The 24,360-nt window shown below is 45.0% G+C and overlaps 2 protein-coding genes across 6 annotated transcripts in view; both read left to right on the top strand.

Annotated features, from left to right (window-relative positions):
• LOC137521286 (CMP-N-acetylneuraminate-beta-galactosamide-alpha-2,3-sialyltransferase 4-like) overlaps positions 1 to 24,360 on the top strand; it is a 696,719-nt gene that overhangs the window by 7,888 nt on the left and 664,471 nt on the right. The gene's annotated exons all lie outside the window — the stretch shown is intronic.
• Positions 15,552 to 17,375, top strand: LOC137522118 (piggyBac transposable element-derived protein 4-like). Its single transcript, XM_068242147.1, has one exon. It carries the CDS (start codon positions 15,552 to 15,554, stop codon positions 17,373 to 17,375), a length of 1,824 nt encoding a protein of 607 aa, XP_068098248.1.

Below are 24,360 nucleotides of genomic sequence, written 5' to 3' on the forward strand. Positions count from 1 at the left end.
GGGGATTGCTACGCAGCTGCAACATATCTTTCATGTATCCAGGGCCCAGATTATTCAGGGATTTAAATGTCAGTAGGCCGATCTTGAATAGGACCCTCCATTCTATAGGTAGCCAGTGAAGGGAGTGCAGGACTGGCGTTATGTGGCAGTGACGGGGTTGGTTGGTTAGCAGTCTGGCAGCAGTATTCTGTATCAGCTGTAGGCGGTACAAGACCTTTTTTGGAAGACCAGTGTAGAGAGCATTACAGTAGTCCAGTCGGGATGTGATGAAGGCATGAACTAAGGTTGGCAGATCTTCTGGGGGGGATGAGGTGCTTGATTTTTGCAATGTTCTTCAGGTGAAAATAGGATGATTTCACCACAGCAGAGATTTGAGTTCTGAAGTCTAAATTCACATCAATTAGAACTCCCAGGCTACGCACATGATCAGAGTTGCGTAGATCCGTGCCTCCTATTCCCAGTGATGAAGATTGCAAGTTAAGTTGTTTTATCATGCTCTGCCCTCCAATCAGAAGGACTTCAGTTTTGTCTGCATTTAGTTTCAGCCAGTTGTCATTCATCCATTGCTGTAGTTCACGTAAGCAGGCGTTTATAGTTAGAGTTGGGTCTGTCACACCAGGCTTGAAGGAAAGATATAGTTGGGTGTCGTCTGCATAGCAGTGGTATGTCAGGCCATGTTTTTGGATTAGTTTTCCAAGTGGTAACATGTAAATCGTGAAAAGCAGGGGAGAGAGGATTGAGCCCTGGGGCACCTCATACTTAAGTGATACAGGGGTGGAAAGGAAGGGCCCCAAAGACACTTTGTGGGTTCTGCCACTCAAGAAGGTTTGGAACCACTGAAGAACTATGCCATCAATGCCACAGTATTCCTGTAGCCTATTTATCAAGATATCATGGTCAACTGTATCAAAGGCTGCAGAAAGGTCTAGCAGTATGAGGATCGAGCACTCTCCTCTGTCTCTTGCCATGAGCAGGTGGTTGCACATTTGGATGAGGGCAGTTTCAGTGCTGTGGTGTCATTTTGTCACATTACTGCCACAAACATGCATCAATTTTATTGTAATTCCACGTGAAAGACCAATACAAAGTGGTGTACATGTGAGAAGTGGATCAAAAATCATACATCATTCCAAACATTTTTTACAAATAACTGCAAAGTGGGGTGTGCGTAATTATTCGGCCCCCTGAGTCAATCCTTTGTAGAACCACCTTTTGCTGCAATTACAGCTGCCAGTCTTTTAGGGCATGTCTCTACCAGCTTTGCACATCTAGAGACTGAAATCATTTATTTATTTATTTATTTATTGTATTTATAAAGCGCCAACATATTACGCAGCGCTGGACAATAAATAGGGATACATACAATATTTAGGGGTGACATACAGCAAAATGACAATACCTGAATACAAGAAAGATCAGATCATGCAGCACAGTATGAGTACAAGGTAATGCTTAGTCAGTCACTGGATGGAGCATGGAGATTAGGCAAGTTAGGTTCACTCAGATGCATAGCATGGGTTCACAGTAATGGGTGCATGATCAGGTTGGACACAAAAGGAGGAGGACCCTGCCCAAAGGCTTACAATCTAAAGGGAGAGGTAGGGACACGAGAGGTAGGAGACCAGAGTTCAGCTGCGGGTTTAGAGCACTTGTGAGGGGTAGTAGGCCAGAGTGAAACGGTGAGTTTTGAGGGCTTTCTTGAAGATGTTGAAGGAGGGGGCTGTCCTAATGAGTGGAGGTAGGGAGTTCCATAGTGTTGGAGCAGCTCTTGAGAAGTCCTGGAGGCGTGCATGGGACTGGGTGATGCGGGGGGCGGTTAGGCGAAGTTCATTGGAAGAGCGGAGTGAGCGGCTAGGTGTGTACCTCTGAGTAAGATCGGAAATGTAGGTTGGACAGGTTTTGTGGACAGATTTGTAGGTCAGACACAGTATCTTGAATCTGATTCTGGACTGGATAGGAAGCCAGTGGAGGGATTCAAGGAGGGGATCCGCCATGGTGGAGCGATGGGAGCAGTGGATAATTCTGGCTGCTGCATTCATGATGGACTGCAGTGGGGCTGTTCGGGTCATAGGGAGACCAGACAGCAGGGCATTGCAGTAGTCAAGGCGGGAAATTATGAGGGCATGGATGAGGAGTTTGGTGGTGGCAGAGGTCAGGAAAGGGCGAATCTTACAGATGTTACGAAGGTGGAAGTTGCAGGACTTTGTGAGGTTTTGGATGTGGGGAGTGAAGGAGAGTGCGGAGTCCAGGGTGACACCCAGCCAGCGGGCTTGAGAGGTAGGGTGAATGGTAGTGTGGTTAACAGTGACATGCACATCTGGGAGGTTTATGGATGTCCGGGGTGGGAAGATCATAAATTCCGTTTTGTCTAGGTTTAGTTTCAGGAACCTAGCGGACATCCAGGAGGAGATGGCTGATAGGCAGGAGGATACCTTGTCCATGGTAGTGGTGGATATGTCAGGGGTGTGGAGGTAGATCTGGGTGTCATCTGCATACAGATGATAGTTCAAACCCATGGAGCAGATAACCTTGCCAATGGAGGATGTGTATAGGGTGAACAGTAGGGGGCCAAGGACCGAACCTTGGGCGACTCCCACCGAGAGGTGGTTGGGGGTGGATGAGGACTCAAAGTCTGTATGTATAATATAATATATAATATAATATTGAACTAGATCTTAATTGCTTTATTGCGAACAGTTAGCTATTCAAAATGAACTTATTTCATGTTAAGAGAACTATGGAATCACTAATACTCAGTGTATGTAACTGCTATGCATCTTAGAATCCCCCTGCTTGTACTAGACTGAATATCTTCAGTGCAAGTGAATGGAAATGTGCAATATTTAATTTGGCCACAAGATGGCATAGGATGTAGGGAAGCATGTTATAGGATTTTGTATCTTTGTATTATATTCTTTTATTTTTTTTACCTAACATTGTAATTTCGACATTGACAATTAGGTGAAATTCATCTGTGAATGTTTTTACATTTTTATTTTTATTTTTAAATGAATTGAATATTTTACTGTATGACATGCTGATTATGGAAAACGGGCTCTCAACCGAGGAAGGAGACCAGGCTGGAACGCATGATCTCCTCCATTGCTATGTACGTCATTTTCTCCTCGACGGCCCTAAGGTGCTACTAGCCCAAAGGCATTTGCATAACGCACCTGACGCATTAGCGTCATACCATCATGACGCATTGGCGTCTTAACGGCGCGACGGATACCCCTTCCCAGCGCGGTAGCGATATATCTTTCATCACGGAGGAACCACTCCTTCCTCTTTGGTATTTGCGTAGCCCAGCCCCCCGATGGGCGGAAGTACGTAATCCTTTTGCCCGACGTTTAGCATAAAATCACCTGGTGTCCACGGCTAGCCACGCCCCTGATGAGTCACTCGGAGTGACGAAACGCGTAGGGTGGAGCCGTAGGACAAACCAGGACAACTAGGAAGTGTGCAATATCACATGAGCGGCCAGCCAGATAGCGGAATAGCGGTGCCACCAAGTCGGCCTTACCCGGGAGGCACGGGGGAGAGCCCGTTATACACTCTAAAGGCTGTTAACCTCATCTACTCTTGTGAGTATTTTAAGCTTGAATAAACCTATTATCAGTTTTACGGAGTTACGCTATGGGATGCCTTTATTCTCTATGAGGTAAATGAGAGGCAATTAGCCCGAAGAGGAACTACCCAGGACGGATCTTCTACCTACAGTGGTGTGCGCCAAGTAGCGGAGGAGCCTGAACGGGAAAGGCATTACTGCTTATTTTGACCAGTCTCGCAGTGGTCAAATTGGACGGGTGAGTGCAGTCCCTATAGGGACACCCCAGTATTTTTATATCAAGTAAAGTGGAGCGCTTTCTACAATATTGGACACGTGGATGAGGACTCATTGAAGGCGGTCGTGAAGGAGCGGTTGGAGAGGTAGGATGAAAGCCAGGACAGGGCAAGATCGTGAATGCCCATGGACTGGAGGGACTGGAGGAGTAGGGGATGATCTACTGTGTCAAAAGCTGCTGAAAGGTCAAGAAGGAGGAGAATAGAGTATTTACCTTTAGCTAAGGCAAGGTCATTGACCACTTTGGTGAGAGCAGTTTCGGTTGAGTGGGCAGGCCGAAATCCAGATTGGAGTGGGTATAGCAGTGAGTTGGCATTGAGGAACTGGGTCAGGCGCTTGTGAACCAGACGCTCAAGGAGTTTTGAGGCAAAGAGGAGGAGGGAGATAGGACGGTAGTTGGAGGATAGCGAGGGGTCGAGTGAGGGTTTCTTGAGCAGGGGTAGTACAGTGGCCTGCTTGAAGTCTGAGGGGAAGGTGCCTGTGGATAGGGAGAGGTTGAACAGGGTAGTGAGGACTGGGGCCAATTCCGTGAAGTGAGGCTGGAGTAAATCAGAAGGGATGGGGTCAAGGGGGGAAGTAGTGGTATGGGAAATCTGCAGTAGGTGGATGACTTCCTCGGTGGTAGTAGGAGTGAAGGATGTGAGGGGAGGATAGGGTGGAGGAGTAGCTGGTTGGGAGGGGGTGGGAGGTGAAGATTTGAGATTGGATATTTTCTGGCGGATAGAGACAATTTTGTTGGTGAAGTGGGTGGCTAAATCTGTGGCAGAGAGGGAGGAAACAGAGGGTGGGTTTAAGCAGGGAGTTGAAAGTGGCAAAGAGACGCCGGGGGTTGGAAGCTTGTGCTCCGATGAGCTTGGTAAAGTATTCCTGCTTCGCATGAGCAAGGGCAGTGTGGAACTGCAGCAGGTTGGTCTTGTACTGTAGGAAATCCTGGTTAAGTCTAGATTTCCTCCATTTCAGTTCAGTGGCGCGTTTCCCTATGGAGGTTGCGAGTATGGGTAGTGCGCCAGGGCTGGGGGTTAGGGGGTCGGTTGCGGCGAAATATTGGTGGAGCAGCTTTCTCTAGGGCTGATGAGAGTTTGGCGATACTGAGCTGCAGCACGATTAGGACAGGTTAGGGTGGGGAGAGTGGAGGAGAGGGCATGGAGGGGGTCAGCAAGGACGCTAGGGTTGAGCTTGCGTAGGCCTCGCTGCCATCGACCAGGTGGGCGGGCGGGTAGTTTGGAGGTGCCTTCCGTGAGGAGGTTGAAGGTGAGAAGGTGATGGTCTGAGGGTGGAAAGGGTGCGATGTCAAGGTCTGCAATAGCGGTGGATTTAGTGAATATAAGGTCGAGAGTGTGACGTGCAGTGTGAGTGGGGGGGGCGTTGGTGTGTTGTACTAGTCCAAGTGAGTTGGCAATGGTGAGTAGCCGGGTTACAGCGGAGTTCTGGGCTTCATCGATGGGAATATTGAAATCCCCAAGGATGATGGTGGGGAGGTCAGAGGAGAGGATGTGAGGGAGCCAGGAAGCAAGGTCATCGAGGAATTGTGGGGTGAAGCCTGGAGGACGGTATAAGACCGCAACAATGGCAGGGAGGGGGTGGTAGAGGCGGATGGTGTGGGCCTCGATTGATGTGAATTGTAGGTGGGGTGAGGACACGGAAGGTGCTGGATGGGGAGAGGAGCAGACCCCCCCCTTCCCCGGTCCTGTTGTCTGGTCTGGGTGTGTGACTGAGGTGAAGCCCACCATAGGAGAGGGCAACCTCTGCGGCAGAGTCAGAGGGGGTGAGCCATGTCTCAGTGAGTGCGAGGATGGTGAGGGATTTGCTGTAAGTTTATTGCGGATGGATCTGGCATTCCAGAGACCGCAGGGTAGGGGGAGCATGTGTTTGTGGGTGGGATGGATGGAAATAAGGTTGGAGCGAGGATGGGTGTTGAGGTTATTTGTGGACAGAGGGCTGTGAAGTGTATGAAGCAGGTCAGCAGGGGATGCTTGTCTAGCAGCAGGCTGTGGTCCAGGATTGGGTGATATATCACCAGCTGCAAGTAAAGCTGGCCATACACTGGCCCGATTTACCGCCGTTTCGACAGCAGATTCGATCACTGGGATCGAATCTGCTGCCAATCGTTCGCGCTACACGCCGAATTTCGATTCATTTCGTCCGATCGCGCCGTGCGGAAAATTACCGTCGATCGCCCGCGGGTAAAGAGCGCGTCGCTAGCGGCGTTCGAGTGCCCGACGACCGACGCAATAGAGCCCGCATACATTACCTGCTCCGCCGGCGCGACTGCCCCCGCTCGTCTCCGCTCTTCTCCGCTCTGGTCTCCGGCATGCCTTCACTTATTCCTGCCCGGCAGGAAGTTTAAACAGTAGAGGGCGCTCTACTGTTTAAACTTCCTGCCGGGCAGGAAGAAGTGAAGCATGCTGGAGCCGGAGACCAGAGCGGAGAAGAAGAGCGAAGAGAGACCCGGGAGTCGTGCCGGTGGAGCAGGTAATGTATGCGGCGGGGGGGAGCGGCGGCAGCAGCACTACCACCACAACAGATTGTGATCGGTTTCAGGCTGAAATCGGTTCACAATCTGTTTGCAGTAAAGGTAGCCATACGATCCCTCTCTGATCAGATTCGATCAGATAGGGATCTGTCTGTTGGTCGAATCTGATGGCAAATCGACCAGTGTATGGCCACCTTAAGAGTAGGAGGGAGAGAGTAAGCAAATGTGAATGGGATTTAAATGTTTGTGAGGTTTTTGAGCTGCTGGAGGGAGAGAGAGATTTCAGGAGAGCTAACAGTTCATGAGAAGCTGAGTAAGGTGAGGAAAGCAGAGCAGGTGAAATGAATATGGAGTTTGGTACACTGGGAGGATGCATATTGCAATGCAACTTGTAGATATTTGCAAACAGGCAGAACATGAGAAAAAGTGCAGTAAACATAGTAATGGTCTCTGATTATAACCAGGAAGTTTCCAACCTCTAAACAGTTTATATAAATATGCAGGTAGTGCAAGCAAACCTGTGTAAATGAAGAAGCAGAGTCTACTTGGCTGTGCAACATGTATCCAGCAGTGGCATTTTTAGCAATAGCATTGGAGGAAGTTGTGGATGCAGAGTAGTACTTTCCAGCAGAGTCCTGTGGCTGTTGAATCCTGTTTGGATTCCTGGGTAAATTCTTGGTAAGTTGTGAAGCACTTTGTAATAAATGGCACCAAATGACCAAGGCCACAAGTGACCAAGCTCCAGCGCTTAAATAGGTATGATAGCTGCCATGGTGGAATTGGAAGTGATTCTCAATTAGAAATTGGGAAAAACAGTTCAGCTGAGGATGGGTGTGGCTACCAAAAACAGCCCTGCAATAAATAATTGGTGGTCACTGGGCTGGAACACAAGGATTCACAAATGTAATATGTGAATTTACAAATACTGCTGAACTACTCAAATTTATATTAAACAGTCTTAGTAGCAATGTATGCAGCAATCATACCATAGACGTGCAGATGATTGAAGTCACAGATTGTAAAGTAGACTTTTGCAAGGAAGCAGCAATCATACCATAGACGTCATTGCCCATTCTTCTTTGCAAAACAGCTCCAGCTCAGTCAGATTAGATGGACAGCGTTTGAACAGCAGTTTTCAGATCTTGCCACATATATTCTCGATTGGATTTAGATCTGGACTTTGACTGGGTCATTCTAACACATGGATATGTTTTGTTTTAAACCATTCCATTGTTGCCCTGGCTTTATGTTTAAGGTCATTGTCCTGCTGGAAGGTGAACCTCCGCTCAATTCTTTTGCAGTCTCCAAGAGGTTTGCTTTCAAGTTTGCCCTGTATTTTGCTCCATCCATCTTCCCATCAACTCTGACCAGCTTCCCTGTCTCTGCTGAAGAGATGCACCCCCCGAGCATGATGCTGCCACCACCATATTTGACAGTGGGGATGGTGTGTTCAGAGTGATGTGCAGTGTTAGTTTTCCGCCACACATAGCGTTTTGCATTTTGGCCCAAAAGTTCCATTTTGGTCTCATCTGACCAGAGCACCTTCTTACACATGTTTGCTGTGTCCCCCACATGGCTTGTGGCAAACTGCAAACGGGATTTCTTATGCTTTCTGTTAACAATGCCTTTCTTCTTGCTACTCTTCCATAAAGGCCAACTTTGTACAGTGCATGACTAATAGTTGTCCTATGGACAGAGTCTCCCACCTGAGCTGTAGATCTCTGCAGCTCGTCCAGAGTCACCATGGGCCTCTTGACTGCATTTCTGATCAGCGCTCTACTTCTGTGAGTTTCGGGGGATGGCCTTGTCTTGGTAGGTTTACAGTTGTGCCATACTCCTTCTATTTCTGAATGATCGCTTCAACAGTGCTCCGTGGGATGTTCAAGGCTTTGGAAATTTTTTTGTAGCCTAAGCCTGCTTTAAATTTCTCAATAACTTGATCCCTGACCTGTCTTGTGTGTTCTTTGGACTTCACGGTGTTGTTGCTCCCAATATTCTCTTAGGCCTGGTGCACACCAAAACCCGCTCGCAGATCCGCAAAATGCTAGCAGATTTTGAAACGCTTTTTCTTATTTTTCTGTAGTGTTTCACCTAGCATTTTGTGGTTTTGGAAAGCGTTTTTGGTGAAGTAGATTTCAGATATTGTTACAGTAAAGCTGTTACTGAACAGCTTCTGTAACAAAAACGCCTGCAAAACCGCTCTGAACTGCCGTTTTTTCAGAGCAGTTTGTGTTTTTCCTATACTTAACATTGGAGGCAGAAACGCCTCCGCAATCCAAAATCTGCAGCAGCCTGGGAGTATGCGTTTCTGCAAAACGCCTCCCGCTCTGGTGTGCACCAGCCCATTGAAATACATTACCCAAGCGTTTCCACATCCGCAAGCGGATCAAAACTCTGCTGAACCGCTCTGGTGTGCACTAGGCCTTAGACGACCTCTGAGGCCCTCACAGAGCAGCTGTATTTGTACTGACACTAGATTACACACAGGTGCACTCTATATTGTCATTATCACTCATCAGGCAATGTCTATAGGCAACTGACTGCACTCAGATCAAAGGGAGACAAATAATTACGCACACACCACTTTGCAGTTATTTATTTGTAAAAAAAAAAATGTTTGGAATCATGTATGATTTTCGTTCCACTTCTCATGTGTACACCACTTTGTATTGGTCCTTCACGTGGAATTTCAATAAAATTGATTCATGTTTGTGGCAGTAATATGACAAAATGTGGAAAACTTCAAGGGGGCCGAATACTTTTGCAACCCACTGTATTTTCATTAACAACTTAGTTAAATATCCCTGATCACTCCTTTTATTGATTCTAGATGGGATTATCACAGACCGAAAACAAATCTACTAGCTGGTTTCTAAAAATCAGGATAACTTGATAAACTTAGAGCATTCTAGCTTCTATGGAAACTGAGTTATTCAGCATTTGCTACCCACACTTGTTAACCTATCGATATTTAGTGTAATTTGATAAAACATTGCTTTCAGGTTATAACTATGCCCTTGGATTTACTGTAGGCCAATTCAGGAAGAAATTGCAAAGGTTACTAATAAATGATGTAATTTCTGCTTCGGAGTGTGAGGCTGCACCTCCTACTGTTAAGGGAGGCCAGCCTCAAAAGTCAGATTTTATAAGTCTGGCCCTGGGAGACCATTTTGTCTTCCCAAATTCCAACAACTACACACTTTACAATAAAATGATCCGATTTGATGTCCGTTCAATAAATATGATTGGATCTCCCCAAAAAATTGAAAACTTTTTTTTTTCCCATTCGACTGAAAAATCCGAATGGATTTCCCCCTTTTTTTTTTTTTTTTTTTTTTTTTTTTTTTTCCGAAATATTATTTATTTATTTTTTAAGATTGGATAGTGTGTTATATTGTCAATTTATTAATATACACACCCTAGCAATTTTCGCAATATTTCCAATCATTTTTATCATAACTGGGGAAAATTTGTCTTGTGTGCCTCTTCAGTGCTGCATATGGCTTCATACTGGACCCTGTCCTGGAATTATGTATGATACTAATTGCTGTATGCACTGTCCATCATTGCTATCCCTTGCCCCATGCATGTTTGTGAGCATATCCAAACTAATATTTATTTACGGTCTCTGACATATGCACTTTTTAGGTGATAATTAATGTACCTGCATGGATGTTATATGCACTCTTAATCTACTTTTTAGACCAGACTCCCTGGACTCGGGTCCCATTTTTCCATACTGTGATCTGTTTTAGATCTCAGATGATTAATATGCAGCAGAAAAGGTTGAATAATAATGTATGAGAGGTGAGGCATTGTTATTGTATGATACTTCCCCACATTACATTGTGTTGTGGAGGCTTGCTTTTGCTGTGCGATGCACATAATTTTAAATGCTTTTAAATTGTTTTAGTGTTTGAATAAAGATCATTTTGAGTACATACTTTGGTGGTGCAGACTACTTCTATTCAGGATTTCTGTTTCTTGACTTCACATTTAGGGCTCTTTCACACTGACGTTGCGTTTTTGATGCGACGTTAACGTCGCATAACGTGCCCCTAACGCAGCGCATGTTAGCTTTGAAGTTGGACGTTACATTGAACTGTTATGCGTCTCTTGATGCGTACTTGATGTGCACTTTTTGACGCTTACTGATCGAACGAAAACTGCGCATGCGGCACATTTAAAAAAAAAAATAAGAAAAAAAATTACTCAGCATGTGCAAACATTCTAACGCAGCTAAATAGGAGCATAACGCACAGCATGCTGCACTTTCATTTAACATACAGCGTTATACGCCTATGCAACGTGTGCACTGTGAACAGCACATTTATTTTTCAATGCTGTGAGTTGGGCTGTTACAGGCTGCTGTAACGTGGGACTTTAATGTCCCACTGTGAAAGCAGCCTTAACCACCCTGGCGTTCTATTAAGATCGCCAGGGCGGCTGCATGAGGGTTTTTTTTTAAATAAAAACTTTATTTGATCAAAATCGGCCCAGCAGGGCCTGAGCGGCACCCTCTGGCGGTAATGGACGAGCTGAGCTCGTCCATACCGCTAAGGTGGTTAAGCTACATTTTCAGTTGCTTAACATATATAAAACCTAATCCTGAGTTCAAAGTAGGGGGAGGAGAAGAGACCGAGTCATAATTAAAAATGAGCACTGCTGCAAACCTTTTCCTAAACTAAACTAAAATTGGCATGGTGCTATGTTTATGGGTCTAAACCAGTTAACGCACGTCGTCGCCGCAGCATCCGGGGGGCCTACTTTAATAAGAAGACCCCCAGAGCTCCCCGTCGGGTCGCCGAACATCTTGGAAGCCCCCACGTAGCTCTGCTGGGCACCCCTGCAAATATACATACCGCCGCTAATCACCTGACACCTCTCGCCTCAAGTTCCATTGCATAATTACAGTGTATCTGTCACTGTAATTACTGTGGTCTTACACGCAGGTAAAAAGAGTGGCACTCAAATGTAGGGAAGTAGGTGCCCAAGCCTCAATGGATCCTCGCACCCAAGGGTCCCATCCAAACCTAAAACGATGTTGGAGGCTGGCACATCCAGTAGAAAAAAGCTCTTTTATTGAAAAAACATTAAAAGCAGTGGTAATACAGCTACAGCCCGCTGTTTCAGGTGTCAGCCCTTTCTCAAGCTGTTTCAACCACAAGAACAGAGTGAAGCATGTACACTTATATACTTCCCACCCCCAACAATGGGCAATCAGTTCAAATTTCAAAACAGCCAATCAGTTTACCTGCATGGTCCTGCGGACCTGAGTGGAAACATGTCCCTGACTTGCAAAGCGCAGCCGCTATGGCATCTGCCGGGGCTCAGTGTCGTCACAACATACACCAAAACCTTACCCGGCCTCCCATTCGCTGATAACGGACCATGTGACCAACTTCCATGTGATGTCCTCACGCAGGCGCCACCTGGGGTGCACTCGTACAGTGTGCGCATAGCTAAGTGCGCACTAAAGATCTGACGTGACTGGATGCCGCCCACCTGGGTGGAAACATCCACACGTCACATGTAAACATAACGCTGCCCGTTACATGGCAGCCAATTGCAGACCCTCAAGTAGCGTCTACATAACGACCCCACACAGTAAATATAAACAATCTCACCACATCCTCAGCAGCAAATAGATGTCAGCAGACTTTCACAAACAGGATCCGCAGATGCAGGAAACCAAAAGCTCTGTAGAAAAGAGCAAAATAAAATACATTACAACATACAGCAAGATTACAATAAGGCATATCCTATACAAAAGCCCAATTCATATTCCCGATTGAGTCCTCCATTACCAATCACCCCCAATCTCCTTATCCATCCCGCCTCCCTTTTCAACAGTTCATTGATCCTACTATGTTTTCCCCTCCAAGTACTAGGAACCCCATCAATAACGTGTACCTTAAGTTGTGACACACTATGACACATCTGTGTAAAATGAGCTGAAACTGCCTGTTTGGTATCACCATTACGGATAGCACATTTATGGGAACAAATCCTATCCCTGACCTTTTGTGTAGTCATGCCCACATAACCTAAGCCACATGGGCATTATAAATAATAGACAACAAAACTGGACTCGCAAGTAAAAAAGTCCCTGATCATATATTTGGTGCCTTTAGTAGGATGATAAAATTCAGGGCCCTAATTAATGTGTCCACACAGGTGACAGCCCATACATGGATAGGTTCCCACTCTCCTAGTGGGCACTGGTTCCACAGGAGCGTGGTAAAAGACCGTATCCCTAATAGTTGGTGCTCGTTTAAAAGACTGAAGCGGGGGGTACCTAAACTCAGGAATCTTTGGGAATGCATTACTCAAGAGATGCCAATGGCGCCTAATACTCTTACCAATCTCGGCACTGCAGGTGTTATATGTTGAAACAAATGGGAGACAAAACTGATGATTAGATCTTTTCTTTCTGGAACTAGTATTTAATGTCAATGTCTGTGAGGGATAACCCCTTTGTTTAAACTTATGAGTCATATCCTTCTGACGTTGGTGAAGGCTATCAGGACTTGCTACAATTTTGTTAAGTCTGGTAAATTGGCCCTTTGGGATCGCATCTTTTACATGAGGAGGGTGAAAGCTATTATAATGTAATAAAGAGTTACAATCTGTACTCTTAATATAGAGATCTGATATTAAAAGGTTATCCCTCTTGGAAATCGTGGTGTCCAAAAAGGTTACCTGGTCAGTACTCACATGACTTGTTAGTCTAATTTCTCTGCAGCATTGGGACAGGTCAATGAGAAACTGGTCCAGGGTCGAAAGTGGCCCCGCCCATACACAGAAAATATCGTCGCTAAATCTATACCAACACCTCGCATGACGCCGAAAGAGACAATTCGAGTAGACAAAAGCCTCCTCAAACAACCCCATATAAAGATTAGCATACGACAGGGCCACATTCGACTCCATCGCCGTGCCCCGCAGCTGCAGAAAAAACTCATCCTGAAATGAAAAATAGTTATTGCTGAGAGCCTCATGAAGTTTCTTATACAGGAGAATCCAGTGACGCCTAAGTTTTTTTTTTTGTTTTTTTTTAATACCCTACCTAAGATACATAAAACCCGTGCCGTCCACCAGGAAGACCCATTGTGGCCGGCAGGGGTTTTATTTTTGTCCCAGTTGCACAATTTTTAGACAAACACAAACTACTTCAGCCTATGGTTGTAACTCTTGATTCTTATATTAAGGATACTGGCATGTTTGTACAAAAAATTGGGGGCCTTGATGTGGGAGGGGATGATCTCCTCCTGGTGACGTTGGATATCGAGAGCCTCTACACCTCCATCCCACATGATGGGGGTGTGGAGGCTATCGATTGGTTCCTCATGACACGGTCAGACCTTTCTTATGATCAACGACTTTTTGTGCTTGAGTTACTAAATGTAGTCTTACGACATAACTATTTTTCATTTCAGGATGAGTTTTTTTTTCAGGCTTCAGGAAGGGGCAACTAAGAATATATGTAAAGACTGTCACATAGCATCTAAACAGCCTCCTGCTCCGATAGGAGAGAGCTCACAAACTGCTAATGCTTTGCTAGAGTTAATGCAGACAGTAAAGGATGAGATTTCTAATACATTCACTGCTTTCAAGTCAGCATTTTTTGTTAATCAGGATCAGGGCCAGGACCTGAGAACAGGACTCACGTTCTGCTGCATCTACTTCCAACACTTTGGCAATAGATCAACAGAATAATGCACAGGCTATATCCCAGTCTTCAGTTATCCAGGAGCTGTCGGGTCAGCAGCCATTGTTTTCACAGCCTTCCCCTTTGAATCAGATTCAGGTTTCTTCGGGCGAGTCAGAGGAGGAAGGTGAAGCGATAGATTCAGAAGTATCGGGAAAATCTAAGGCAGTAAAAAACTCTCTGTATTTGTTCTCTGCGGAAGACACAGAGGAAATATTGAAAGCTGTGTATGATTCCGAACAAATTAATTCAGATTTACCAGTTACTTCAATTCGAGAAGACATTTATAAGGGGTTGTTTGTTCAAGCTGTTAAGGTTTTTCCTATACATGATTCAATTAAGGAACTCATTAAATCGCAGTGGAAAGATCCGGAAAAACGTTTGTTTATTCCAAGATCTTTCAAAAGGAGATTCCCCTTTAACCATTTGAGCCGCTCTGACGTGACCTTCACGTCAGCAGCGGCGGGTGCTTTAGCCGCAGGGACGCATCAGTAACGTCCCTGCACTTGCCGGCTGTGTAAGAGCGATCGGGAGCGCGCATGCGCGCGATCGCTACGGGTCTGGAGGCAGCGGGGATTGGCTGCAGGGGACTGAAGTCCCCTGAGCCAATCCATCATTGTGCGGCAAGAATGATCGCTGTTTTTGATCAAAAACAGCGATCATTCTGATCAGTAAACAGAGGCAACAGAAAGGCAGCGTGAACGCGATCGGGAGCGCGCATGCGCGCGATCGCTATTGAGTCTGGAGGCAGCGGGGATTGGCTGCAGGGGACTGAAGTCCCCTGAGCCAATCCATCAAAGTGCAGCAAGAATGATCGCTGTTTTTGATCAAAAACAGCAATCATTCTAATAAGGAACAGGCAGGCAGTTTTTGTGATCGTGCACGAGCACAGGCGTGCACGTGCGCGATCATGATTGGCCCAGCAGCAGGGGGGATTGGCAGAAGAGGACATGTGTCCTCTGAGCCAATCCCAGTCTGGAAACTGAGAATGATGGCTGTTCCAGCCAATGAACAGTCATCATTCTCATAAAAGTTTGCAAAACATATACACACTGACACAGTATATCAAAGAGTATCTCTAAGCAGATCTGTCACCTCAGAGCTGATTTATGAGCTGACAGGAGCTGCTAGAGATATTCTTTGATAAGAAAAGTAAGTTTTTCACACATTTTTAAAACTTTAATAAAACTTATATCCCATACCATCCCCATCCCTTATATCCCATACCGTCCCACAGGTAGATAACTTCTAAATTTTTTCCCTTTCTATTTTTTTCTTCTCTCTCTTCTCTGTATACTTCTCTGTATACATTATCGTATACGTCCCTCCCTAAGCTCCACACTTTAAAAAAAAAAAAAAAAAACTAAAGAAAAAAAAAACAACAACCCTATCTATCTATCGATCAATCAATCGATCGACCGATCAATCAATCGATCGACCGATCAATCAATCGATCGACCGATCAATCAATCTATCGATCAATCAATCTGTCGATCCATCTGTCTGTCTATCCAGGTGGCACAATGGCGAAAAGGCTTTACACCGTTGAAGAGGCCTGTGCCTATTTGCAGCAAAGCAGTGAGAGTGAGGAGGGGTCATCAGGCAGCGAGTGGCTACCTTTCACTGACTCCGAGCTTGAGTCGCTGTCGGACAGTGACTCAGAGTCAGAGGAGTCAGAGCCGCCAACTCGCAGGGTGAGGGTAGAAGGAGAGGCACAGCTTGGGGACAGTAGTTTGGCTAGTGAGCAGCAGCCAGGTCCCAGCAATGAGGCTAGTGGCAGTGGTCAGGGGTCAGCCAGGAGGAGGCCAAGGGTAAGCCAATTACCACCAGAGATGATTAATGCCCAGTGGTCGCCTCCATGTATGGCGCTTCCAGACATCCCTGCTTTCACAGCAGCAAGCGGTATTTTAGTGCCCACCGAAAATCTGCAGCCTGCTGACTTTTTTGCTCTTTTTATAGATGAGAGCATTTTACAGCATATTGTGCAGCAATCTAACCTATATGCTACACAGTATATCTCAGACAATCCTACCACTCGTTTTGCTGCGAGATGGACCCCCACGATTGTGCCTGAGCTGAAGGTATTCATTGGCCTGACGTTAAACATGGGCCTAGAAAAAAAACCTCAGCTTTGTGACTATTGGGCAAGAAACCCCATCATCTGCATGCCCGTTTACGCAGCAACTATGAAGAGGGAACGCTATGAAATGCTGATGAAATGTTTGCATTTCAATGACAACACACAACATCTGTCCAGGGACGATCCAGCGCATGACCGCCTTTTCAAATTGAGGCCTCTTTTATCCCATCTAAGTGATAAATTCAAAGAGGTTTACATGCCTGGAAAGAATATAGTGGTAGATGAGTCCCTTATGTCATTTCATGGCAGGCTTGGCTTCAGGCAATATATCCCCAGCAAACGTGCCCGGTATGGGATTAAGTTTTATAAACTGTGTGAAAGCGGTACAGGCTACACATTTGACTTAAGGGTTTATGAAGGCAAGGACTCTCATCTGGAAGTTGCTGGGAGCCCACCGTACATGTGTAGTACTGGCAAAATTGTCATTGACTTGATAAGTCCCCTGCTGAATAAAGGGTACCATTTGTACATTGACAATTTTTATGTCAGTGTCCCGCTGTTTAAATTTTTATATGCAGCACAAACCGTAGCCTGTGGAACCGCAAGGCCAAATCGCCAAGGTCTGCCCCCGGAGGTCGTCAACAAAAAATTGAAAAAGGGAGAGGTGTGTAGTCTCCGCAGCAATGAGCTCCTTGCTCTAAAGTTTAGGGACAAGAGGGATGTGTTGATGCTGACAACCATCCACAATGAGGCTACCACGACAGCACTGTCACGGAGAGAGGAGATCCAGAAGCCCGTGGCTATTGTGGAATACACCAAAAATATGGGAGGTGTTGATTTGGCAGACAAAATGTTGGCTTTATACCAACTGCAGAGGAAGCGAAAGGCATGGTACAAGAAGGTGGCAATGTACCTGTTCCAGATAGCCATGCATAACTCTTTTGTGGTTTACAAAAAACCTGGCAATAAAGCCTCATATCTAAAATTTCAACGAGCTGTGATAGCATCCCTAATTTATGAATCAGGATATACATCTCAGCGCACAGGCCAACAGGATTCGGAAGAGGTAATGCGACTTCGCGACAAACATTTTATTGCCCCACTGCCCCCAAATCCTGGAAAACAGTACCCCCAAAAAAGGTGCAGAGTGTGCGCAAGACACCAAATAAGGAGAGACTCACGATATTACTGCCCAACATGCCCATCACGACCAGGACTGTGCCTTATTGGGTGTTTTGAGGCCTACCATTCAGTGCTGAACTATTAGACTTTTTTTTATTTTATTTTTTATTTTTATTTTTTTATTATAATTATTACTTATTATCCCTGACATCTCCTAAATATTTGCAAAGAAGAACAGAACCTGAGAGAACATACAAACTCCTTGCAAATAATTTATTTGCAATAACTGAACCATTGCCCTAACATTGCAAAGCAAGACTACTAGTTTCTTAGCCTCTTTCTGCCGACCATAATCTGGACTTCTGACCTTGGCTGATTATTTTCCTTGGCTACCACTGGCTACCACTACCTCCTGCGACTGGCTTTTGGATCGACTCCACTACTCCTCTACTACTGAATTTGCTGCATGTCAGACCTCCGAGGGTGAGTCCCAATATGTTTGTCATGCTTGTTATAGGGAAATGACATAGGCCTTGCTGTAATCATCCTTTGGTGAAAGCAGAGAGAATTAACTTCACTCAGAGTGGGCCTAATGCTAACAGAAAATACATGCCCTCAGTATATTTTGCAGAATTGCTCATTAAAAACAAATGCACACCTTAGAGCTAACAATCTACTACAGGCCCAACTAGTTTTGAAATTAGCCATATGTGGCACCATTTTAACCATGAGTATCACGTTAATATATTTTTGGGGCGATATAAAGCTTAGGCCTATGTCATATAAAAATATATTTAGTAACAAAGTCAATCTAACATTTTGCAAAATGTGATTTTTAATTTAATGGTCAAGTTTGGGAAAATGTTAGGAATACTACACGAGTCGGCAGCTTACAAAACACCCATATTTGAATAGCCCTGGTTGTTAGCTTTCCACAATGGTGACATGTGTGGCCTTTTTCTCATGTACTGACTCTTCTGGGGCTATGGAAAGAAAGTATGGCGCTATAACAATTCTTGCAAAAAATGAACTGCAAAAAAGCCATTGATGCACCTTGAGAATAATTGCCTGCTGTGCATCCAGATTGTTTTCAAATAATGCATATGTGGTCTCATTTTTATCATAACGAGTTGTCGAATACATTTTGATGTGTCTTATAGCTTGAACCCATGTTACATAGAAAATAGGTAGGGACATACTCAATGCATCAAGAAAAATAATGTAATTTTCAATATTATGATCAAATGTGGGAAAGTTTCAGCAAAACTACACGAGTCGGCAGCTTACAAAACACCCATATTTGAATAGCCCTGGTTGTTAGCTTTCCACAATGGTGACATGTGTGGCCTTTTTCTCATGTACTGACTATTCTGGAGCTATGGAAATAAAGTATGGCGCTAAAATATTTTGTGGAAAAATTGCCCTGTACAAAGCCACAAGGACACTTCGTCGTTAATGGCATGCTAGATGTCCAGATAGTTATCAGATGACACATATGGGGTATCCTTTTAAGCATGACAAGTTGTAGAATAGATTTTATGTTTTTTTTGGGTTGAGGCATGTGTCTTGTGAATTACTTTTAGTCACATTCTGAGCCAAAAGCAATATTTTTTTTATTTTCGTATGTTCGGTACCAAAGTATAAAGCTTGTAAAAATAAGGCAAAGTTACAGAATCTAAAACAGACTACATAAATAGTTACCTTAGGGTCTCAGCTTTTTAAACATGTATGCCATGAAGGTGTATTACTGTTATATTTGCATATAAAGTCTTGCAGTTATTGCAAGGAAACAATGAGAGAACAAAAAACAATGTAGAAAAAATACACCCTTACTTCCAAATAATATATTATACTCATACATTGCACTAGGGACATAATGTAAATGTTGAGTTTACCAGGACAAATGGGCAAATAAAATGTGTGTGTTTTATGTACGGTATCATTATTTATTTTCAAACCATAGTGGTTGGAAATGATGAAATAGCGTATTTTTTCATTTTTTTTCCTATTTTTTCCCTTTAAAATGCATAAAGAATAACATAATTACAAAAAAAAAAATATCAACCACAAAAAGCCTAATTGGTGGCGAAAAAAACAAGGTAGGGATTATTTTGTTATGATAAGTAGTGATAAAGTTATTAGGGACTGAATAGGAGGAGCGCTGAAATGTGAAAATTCTCCTCGTGCATAAGGTGAAAACAGCCTGCGGGCTGAAATGGTTAAGGATGAAGAGGAATCGCCTTGGGCTAAGTGTCCGAAGTTGGATGCCGCGTTAGCTCAATATTCGAAAAATTCGGATCTATCTTTTGAGGATGCGGGATCCCTTAAAGAGAACCTGTACTGAGTAAAAATATTTAAAATAAACACATGAGGTAACTTCAAATGAACATTGCATAGTTACCTTGCCATCAGTTCCTCTCAGAAGCTCACCATTTTCTTCTTACAATGATCCCTTCCAGTTCTGACAATATTTTGTCAGATCTGAAATATATCAGTTGCTGTCAGTAAAATATCAGTTGCTGTCAGTTATAGCTGAGAGGAAAACGGATGTACCAGGTAATGTTCATGTTTCCCTATGGCTCAAGTGGGCGATGTTACAGTTTAACTGTGTGCTGACCAGAAAGCTGTTATGGGGTAATGGCTATTTTCAAAATGGAGGACGGAAAATTCCCTTGATTATAGTGAACAAATAGGACGCGGGACACTGAGGAGTAGACTACATGGAAGGTAAGTATGACTTGTGTATGCTTATTTTGACTTTTATTTTCAGTACAGGTTTTCTTTAAGGATCCCATGGATAGGAAGGCGGAGGCCTTGCTCAACCTTGCATGGGATGCGATATCGTTTTCTTTTAAGCCAGCTATTGCGTCCGTTTGGCCAGGAATCTGGTTAGGTGGATTGTGGGGCTTCAAAGTCACTTAATTGCGGGTACTCCACATGAGAAAATTCTAGAGTCTCTTCCTGTTATTACAAAGTCTGTTGCATTCCTGGCTGATGCCGCTTCAGAAAGTTTAAGATGCTCAGCTAAGGCTGCGGCACTTGTAAATAACTCCAGGCGAGCAGTTTGGTTAAACGCTTGGGAGGGAGATTCGGCTTCTAAGCATAATTTATGTTCTATGGAGTTCCATGGTGAATTATTGTTTGGGAAAGACCTTGATTCAGTGTTAGAGAGATCGTCAGATATAGGGAAAAAGTTTCCGGATAAGAGAAAAGTGTTTCAAGGAAACCTTTTCCCAATAGGAAAAGCCCCTTTCGAAGTGAAGCCTCAACCAGGGGTACTTTTCAGCCCAAAAGATGGACATATAATGCAGGTAGGGGTAGGGGATCGTTCCTGTTCAACAAATCCCAGACCCCTCCCGCAAAATCAACAAAGTGACAATCAGGGAACGGTGGGGGGGAGGCTAAGTTATTTCTTTCCGAAATGGAGGGAAACAACCAAAAGTCCTTATGTTCTGAACAGGGCTGTGGAGACGGTCCAAAAATCCACCGACTCCGACTCCTCAGTTTAGGATTCCACCGACTCCTCGACTCCGACTCCTCTAATTTGCATATTACAATTTTGTTGATTAACAGTATGTAACGTGAAATTCGTCTCTTAACTGCCAACGCTTAGGAATTTTACAAGACAACTGAAGTGAGAAGGATATGTAGACTACTATATTTATTCCCTTTAGACTAAAACTAGTCCTTGGTAAGAGTACTTGTAAAAGGTACAGACCAGAACATGGAACATCTATCAGGCCCTAGGCAATGTAACTGTGGGTACATGTAAGAATGATGTGCAGGCACTCTGCAGGGGAATGAGGAGATTCTTCCTCTATTACACATTCTTCATGCACAATATGAACCAGATTTATGGGTGATAGATAACACCTCTGTGTTCAATGTGCACAACATGCTCAGTGGATTCCCTGCAGCTCTGTCGGGAGTGCATAAGTGCAGTATAGTACTACTATGTGTAACAAAGGAAACCTGAGACAGATCAAATTAAAGTTTTATACATACCGGGGGCTTCCTCCAGCCCCCTTCAGGCTAATCAGTCCCTCGCTGTCCTCCTCTGCCACTTGGATCTTCTGCCATGAGTCCAGGTACTTGAGCCAGTCTGGTGTAGTGCGCATGCACACACTCCGCCGCCGGGAGCGTACTACACCTGCGCAGCACTATTGTGCAGGTGCAGAACACTCCTGGCCTTGGAAGCGGCACGTAGCCAGACTGCTCTGACTGGCTGAATTACCTGGACTCATAGCAGAAGATCCAGGTGGCGGTGGAGGGCAGCAAGGGACTGAATGGCCTGAAGGGGGCTGGAGGAAGCCCCAGGTATGCAGGGCCGGATTACCCATAAGGCACTCTAGGCACGTGCCTACAGGCGCCTCATTAGTCAGGGGCGGGTCTAATTCCCGACGTTCTCCTCTCTATATGCAGAGCGAGAGAGTGATCATGTCACTCGCCGCCCTGCGCTCGGCTATCTGATACGGAGTTGCGGACCAGTTGCACAGTCAGGGGCAGGCTGGAGCTGCTCCGTAGAAACAGTGTTTTGGCAAAATACCCCCATTTTATTCAGAATGCAGACTAGAGCTGCTCTGGTCCTGGTACTGACTGGCAGCTAGAGCACCGCCTCCTCCTTTCCTCCCGGGATGCTGAGAGCTCAGCTCTGCGTCACACATGGACGGCTGTGGCGGGGAATTTGATCTTCAGAGAGAAGCGCTGGACCAGGACTGAGCACAGCGAGCCCCAGCAGGAGGGGGAGAGCAGATGCGAGGAAACAGAAACTCGGGCAGGCACTCAGCTGTCAGTGCACAGCAAGCAGCCTGTCACACATGGAGAGCAGAGACTGAAGCCGCTGCACGGAGAGACACAGAGGATACAGCAATAGCCAGAAGCAGCAGTGTGCACACAGAGACAGCCAGACAGCTGCCAGTACGGAGCAATGACCGTGAGGGAGGAGGTAATGTGCCATGTATGACCTCTTCTCTTTTGCCATTACTCATTATCTCTCTCTCTCTTACTAGTATCCTCCATTTCTCTGACGATCTTGGTGCCCACCCTCTGTGTGTCCTCCACTGCCCACCCTCTGTGTGTCCTCCTCTGCCCACCCTCTGTGTGTCCTCCACTGCCCACCCTCTGTGTGTCCTCCTCTGCCCACCCTCTGTGTGTCCTCCTCTGCCCACCCTCTGTGTGTCCTCCACTGCCCACCCTCTGTGTGTCCTCCACTGCCCACCCTCTGTGTGTCCTCCACTGCCCACCCTCTGTGTGTCCTCCACTGCCCACCCTCTGTGTGTCCTCCACTGCCCACCCTCTGTGTGTCCTCCTCTGCCCACCCTCTGTGTGTCCTCCTCTGCCCACCCTCTGTGTGTCCTCCTCTGCCCACCCTCTGTGTGTCCTCCACTGCCCACCCTCTGTGTGTCCTCCACTGCCCACCCTCTGTGTGTCCTCCACTGCCCATCCCCCTCCATGCCCACCATTTGTATGTGTCTCCCATGCCCACCCTCTGTGCATCCCCAGTGTGCTCATCCTCTTTGTGACCTCTGCTTGCCCACTCTGTGCGTCTCCACCCTCTGTGCATTCCCCATGTGCCCACCCTGTAGTTCCTACCATAGCTAGTCTACGGTCCTAGATCATTTGTATTATAAATTATTTATGAAGCATTAAAATCTTCTACAGCACTTTACAGAGCACATGTTACTGACTGGCCTCAGAGCCACTCACAATCTAACCCTACCATAATCACAAAAGTCCAACCGTATAATTATTATTCATTAATATAGCACTGACATCTTCTGCAGCACTTTACAGAGTACATAGTCATGTCACTGACTGTCCTCAGAGGAGCTCACACACTAATCCCACCATAGTCATAGTCTGATGTCCTACCATATTATTATTATGTGTTTATATAGCACTGACATCTTCTGCAGCACTGTACAGAGTACATAGTCATGTCACTGACTGTCCTCAGAGGAGCTGACAATCTAATCCTACCATATTAGTATGTATTGTATTTATATATTACTGACACCTTCTGCAGCACTTTACAGAGTACATAGTAATGTCACTAACCATCCCCCGAGAAGTTCACACTAGAATACCCACCATATTTATAGTCTTATGTCCTACCATATTATTATTATTATGTATTTATATATCGCTGACATCTTCTGCAGCACATTACAGAGTACACAGTAATGTCACTGACTGTCCTCAGAGGAGCTCACAATCTAATCCTGCCATAGTCCTAGTGTAATGTCCTCCCATATTATTATGCGTTTATATAGCACTGACATGTTCTGCAGCACTTTACAGAGTCCATAGTCATGTCACTGACTGTCCTCATAGGGGCTCACACTCTAATCCTACCATAGTCATAGTCTAATGTCCTACCATATTATTATTATGTATTTTCTATAGCACTGACATCTTCTGCAGCACATTACAGAGCTCATTTTTATGTCACTGACTGTCCCCAGAGGAGCTCATAATCTAATCCGTACCATAGTCCTAGTCTAATGTCCTACCATAGTGATATTATTATTATTATTATTATGTATTTATATAGCACAGATATCTTCTGCAGCACTTTACAGAGTACATAGTCATGTCACTAACTGTCCTCAGAGGAGCTCACAATCTAATCCTATGCTACCATAGACATAGTCTAATGTCCTAACATGTTATTATTGTTTATAGCATGAGCATTTTGTTTCATAAGAATAGGGGGGAAGGGGTCGTGCTGAGGGGCGGAGTTTAGGGCGCTAGAACTTCTGTGCCTATAGGCTCCACAGTTGTAAATCCGGCCCTGCAGGTATGTATAAAGCTTTTCTTTTAATTCGCCTCGGGTACCCTTTAATTCACAGTCACCAAACCAAACTTTAACAACACATCAAATTATTTGATTTCATGAGCAAAGAGAGTGCATACATTTGCATAAATCAGAATCCACGCAGAATTATTCCCATCTCATTGACCATCTCTATTAGTGACACAGCTACACATCGGGCTTTACATTTACAGCATAGATGTTATTTAGTATATAGAAGAAATTCCTGTGTACACATCATATATACAGTCACAATCAAATGTGTATATCTGACTTTAAAAATATGGCGACTGCTTTGTTGAAGTAGCACAAGTAA

This window comes from Hyperolius riggenbachi, chromosome 6, assembly GCF_040937935.1.
Source record: "Hyperolius riggenbachi isolate aHypRig1 chromosome 6, aHypRig1.pri, whole genome shotgun sequence".
Taxonomy (NCBI): Eukaryota; Metazoa; Chordata; class Amphibia; order Anura; family Hyperoliidae; genus Hyperolius; species Hyperolius riggenbachi.